The 4326-nt window shown below is 39.8% G+C and overlaps 1 protein-coding gene across 2 annotated transcripts; it reads right to left on the bottom strand.

Moving 5' to 3' along the window:
* Window positions 1-33: 33 nt before the first annotated feature.
* Window positions 34-4014, bottom strand: LOC108632127 (DDB1- and CUL4-associated factor 5). Of its 2 annotated transcripts, none has more exons than XM_018036465.2 (7): window positions 3819-4014; window positions 3140-3320; window positions 2802-3071; window positions 2420-2646; window positions 2113-2327; window positions 1734-2001; window positions 34-1265 (listed from the first exon to the last, which is right to left on the bottom strand). In XM_018036465.2, the coding sequence occupies exons 1-7, from the start codon at window positions 4012-4014 to the stop codon at window positions 358-360; spliced, it is 2265 nt and encodes a 754-aa protein (XP_017891954.1). In that variant the 3' UTR covers window positions 34-357. The 2 variants fall into 2 exon arrangements, with proteins under 2 accessions (XP_017891954.1, XP_017891956.1); XM_018036467.2 differs by having other exon boundaries at window positions 34-1217.
* Between the last annotated feature and the right edge of the window lie 312 nt (window positions 4015-4326).

Here is a 4326-nt window from a genome sequence, read left to right as displayed (position 1 = left end):
CTAATCGGAAAATAAATAAAAAGGAGAGTTGACTCTACAAAAAATGTATTCTAGAATTATTGTCAATGATTTTGAAAAATTCACTGACTACGATAAAAAATTTCATGATTACAATAGAAAATTCCTTGACTAAAACCTAAGAATGAAATTTACTTGAAAAAAAGACAGTTGACTAAACGCGGGAAATTTGCCGATTGGCAATGATTAATTAGCCAAATACAAACGAATGATTCATTATAAACTCTTAGAATCAAATAAAAAAGTTTCCAATTCAGAAAGAGTCCCCCTCCCGCATAACTGTAACTCACGAACGGGTACCGTACACACTAAACCACAAACAAATTCAAAAACGAAAATCTAATCCGATGATTCGCTGCTAGACAAGTTCAAAATGTTCTTCGCCTTGTTCCTATAACTCCTCTTCGCCACATCAATCTTCTTCCTGAAATGCTCAAGATTCTTCATCTTCTCCCCCTGGTCCGACTCCTGATTCTCCATCCCGTTGCTCTTCTCATTAGTAGAAATCGAAGAAGTGATCCCAATCCCGCTATCAGGAGTCGAAGGAACTTGCACCTTGAACCTATTCCTTGGAGTCGATGGCCCACTCTCTTCAATCCTCGAACCGTTCACACAAATCCTCCAATCCTTCTTTTTTTCTAATCCCTTCCACTTGCTCTTGCACTTCACCGAATTCTCATTCTTATTCCCGCAATTATTTTTAGTCTTCTTATATTTCCTCTTAGTCTTATCAAACTTCCCTGAGTGGAAAGCTAGTTTTTTATCCTCTTCTGAGCTGCTGCTGCTCTTCTCATTTTTTTCAATAATTTTTGCAAAGAATCGGCCAGTTGTTTTCCGAAAAACGACGCCGGAGCTCGTACTGGGTTGCGTTGTGTCTACGGCCTCTTCATCAGATTCAGAATCGCTATTAATTTGTAGGGCCGCGCGTTTCCTGCGGCTCCAGCCGCGTCTCTCGTTTTTTCTTTTAGCTCCTTTTGATTTCAAGAATTTTCGATTTTTACTCTCGCTGGTTTCATCGGATGATGGGTCTGAGGCTAGATTGTTACTGTTGCTTGTGGGATTTGTGGTGTTGTTTGAGGAGGCCAAGCGTAAGAGCTGCTCACGGCGGTAGGCGATTAGGCGGGTGATTCGGTTCGGGGATTCTAAGGGGCGTTCTGGCGCCACACCACCATCTGAGGGCCCGTCCGACGCTAGGTTCACTTCGGACCCCAAAATGTTTAAGATACGTATGGAGATCGGTGTGAAGTCTACCGACATTTACAATCGTCGGTGTTATTTAGTTATAGGGTCGTACAAATGGATTAGGTTAGGTTAGATTAGTAGCAGGGGTTAGTTGTGATTCAGAAAATTTGAGCTGATTCGGAATCAGCGGCGTAAGTATAAGATTATTACTATGTACTGATTTTCAGAATGACTGAAAAATTTTGATAATCGACATTTTGAATTTTGGAAACATGATAGCTGACTTGGAATGAAAGCCACGAAAAACTACAATATATTGATTATCATAACAATTGGACGCCTTGAAAAATTTCGCCAATTGTCATTTTGAATTTTGAAAATCTAATCACGGATCCAATTCAAAACACTCATATACACGGCTTTTTATAAAAAAAAATTATGGGTAGACAAATACTACTCTCAAATGGCTAAAGAATGTATACAATTATTTTTTAAGAAATACTAATAACATTAAAGAATTTTTGGGTACCTACCATCGGAATCTGTCTCGCTGTAAATCGCCCTGCCGGCTACTGGATTGCTCTCGAAGTCTGAAAGAGTCCTCTCCAACATGTCTTCCGAGCTCCATCCTTCGATTTCTCTTTGTACTAGGGAATCGAAAAATGCCATCATTCTGGGATCCTCTCTAGTCGACTGATGGCTGTAATCGTGGGTCATAAAACGGCCACTGTGGAGGACTAAGCCTATATACTGGTCGTGAGTAAACACCTTCCTCTGCCTCTCCTGTTTACCATCGTCCCTCTAGAATAAAAAAATCTATTTATATGGCGGATCCAACATGGCGGATCCAATATGGCGGACGAGAATGAAATTTACTCCACCAAATAATATTCCTAAATCAATTCTCCTTACCTTTAGTCCTCCTAGACAATTATTTCCCAATGGAAACGGGCTCCAAATCTTAATTAGCTTCTCCACTCCCGAGGACGCGAAAATGCAACTTGCGGAATTGTACCTAACTTGATTTACTATCGATCTATGGCCGCGAAGGACCATATGTGCCGAGTAGACCCACTTCACATCCTCGCTGGGTATCTTCCACATGTACAAATTGAAATCATCCGATCCTGCAACACAAATACAACTATTACTATACTTTTCAAAACTCAAAATAGTCATACAAATCAATTCATGATTAAATTGTGAAATTCTTAATTACCAGAGAGTACGTATTCGTCGTTGTCTCCAGCGAAGCAGCAGGACTTCATAGTGCAACTGTTGTAATACCCTGGATGATCGAACTGGCACATATGGGCCGGAGAATTGACAGCGTAGAGAACAGGCGGCAACCGTCTCCTCAACGCCAGAAGCCGATTCCCAGCCGCGTTGAACCTCACGTTCATACAACTCTGCGCAGTGCTCTCGTGGCCGTAACGCAAAACAGGTCTGAAAAGACAAATTTACTTATTCGATCATACACTGGTTAAAAAATATAAAAAAAAAATTATACATTTTTGTCACCCGCAAGGGACAACAAATAGTACACAAGTACTTATTTTTACATGAATTAGCCTATTTATTAATTTATTGTTTGTACTCACTCTAACGGTTTTCTGACGTCCCACATTGCTATCCCCTCTTTGGCATTAGCGGTGGCCAACGTTTTCGGCTCGACGGGGTTGAACATTACAGAATGGAACGCGGTCTTGTATTTAGCTAAGCAGAACGTCTCCATAGGGCTAGAGGCGCGGATGTCGTAGATGAGGACGCGACCGTCGTCGCAGGCGCTCGCGAAGACGTTATCATTGTGCGGGTGTACCGAGAGACCGTAAACCGGCTTCTCGTGTAGGAAGAAGTTCACCACGTCCGCCCTAAACAATTTCATTCCAGATTTTCGAATCCTTTTAGTATATTTGTTGTTATAAATTGTCACACTTACGTTCTGAGGTCGTGGACGATCACTTGGTCATCGTTGCCCGCGGAGAATATTTTCGTTTTACTGTTGTCGTAGCCGAGGCAGAATATGTTGCTAATGTGTTGAGCCTTCATCTCGACCGGCTTGCCGAAATCTTGTATCGCCTGCTCTACTCGCCATAGTAGTACCCTCCTATCATCGCCACCTAAACAATTTCAATTAAATAATTAGACTTCGGTAGTGGTGCCATAAGATAGGGTGCTATGAATTGACCAAAGATTTAGTGAATCTAAGATGAAGTTGGACGATTTTCAAAATTACCGTCCACCATATTGGAAATGCTATTTCGAATTTTTTAATTTTTATACTATATAGGTGCGCATTCAGCGGGAAATTTAATTGTAATCGATTCTATCGAATTTCAAGTATTTTTGGTCATTTTTTAACTTTTATAAAACAAATCCTAATATATAAATTTTCTTACTTACTACTACCAACTAGAAACTTTCAAAAAACTCTGTTCGCCATGTTGGAACCACCATTTCAAATTTCTAATGGCGGATTTGATTCATAGATACTGATTTTTATGCAAAAATGATGGACAGAAAAAAGAAAATTTCTCTTAAACAGTTAATTACAGAATATAATAAAAAATAGTAGTTATAAATTAAATAGGAAATAATAACGTTTCGGAAAAACTTACCGGAAACGAGGAGATCTCCCTGGTTCGAGAACTCGATGGCGTTGACACAGCCATAGTGCGACAGCAAGTCCTTTCGAAACAGATTCTCCGAATATTCGAACCTGGCGTTTACCAGTCTTTTGCATTGGTCCACCTTCCCATCAATCTGTCTCTGGATCAAATACGAAAGTGGGTTGCTGTCCGAAACCGGCGCCATTTTCTTATAATTTCACTATCTTCAATCCGAAACCAAAATTATTATCCAAACTTCTTTTCGGAAATTCTTCTTTAGGGTCTTTTTCCCCTCTCACAGGGTTTCACATCACATTAACAGCCACCAGCGCCATCATTATTCAAGTTCTCGAATTGTCTTAAATTTTTTTTAAAGACTGTCTTTAAATCGTTTTTTCTTCCTTCTCAATTTTAGATTAGAATCGCTTTCAGTTCTTTGTCAAGCGACGCCATTTTTTCTTAGACTTCCAAACTTTCAAATTTTTACGAATTTTGGTTTTAATTTATAGCCTAGTGC

Source organism: Ceratina calcarata, unplaced genomic scaffold, assembly GCF_001652005.2.
Source record: "Ceratina calcarata isolate Rehan_Ccalc_2016 unplaced genomic scaffold, ASM165200v1 scaffold151.2, whole genome shotgun sequence".
In the NCBI taxonomy this organism is placed as follows: domain Eukaryota; kingdom Metazoa; phylum Arthropoda; class Insecta; order Hymenoptera; family Apidae; genus Ceratina; species Ceratina calcarata.
The sequence above is the reverse complement of the archived record's forward strand: the minus strand, read 5'-3'. Positions and strand labels throughout refer to the sequence as shown.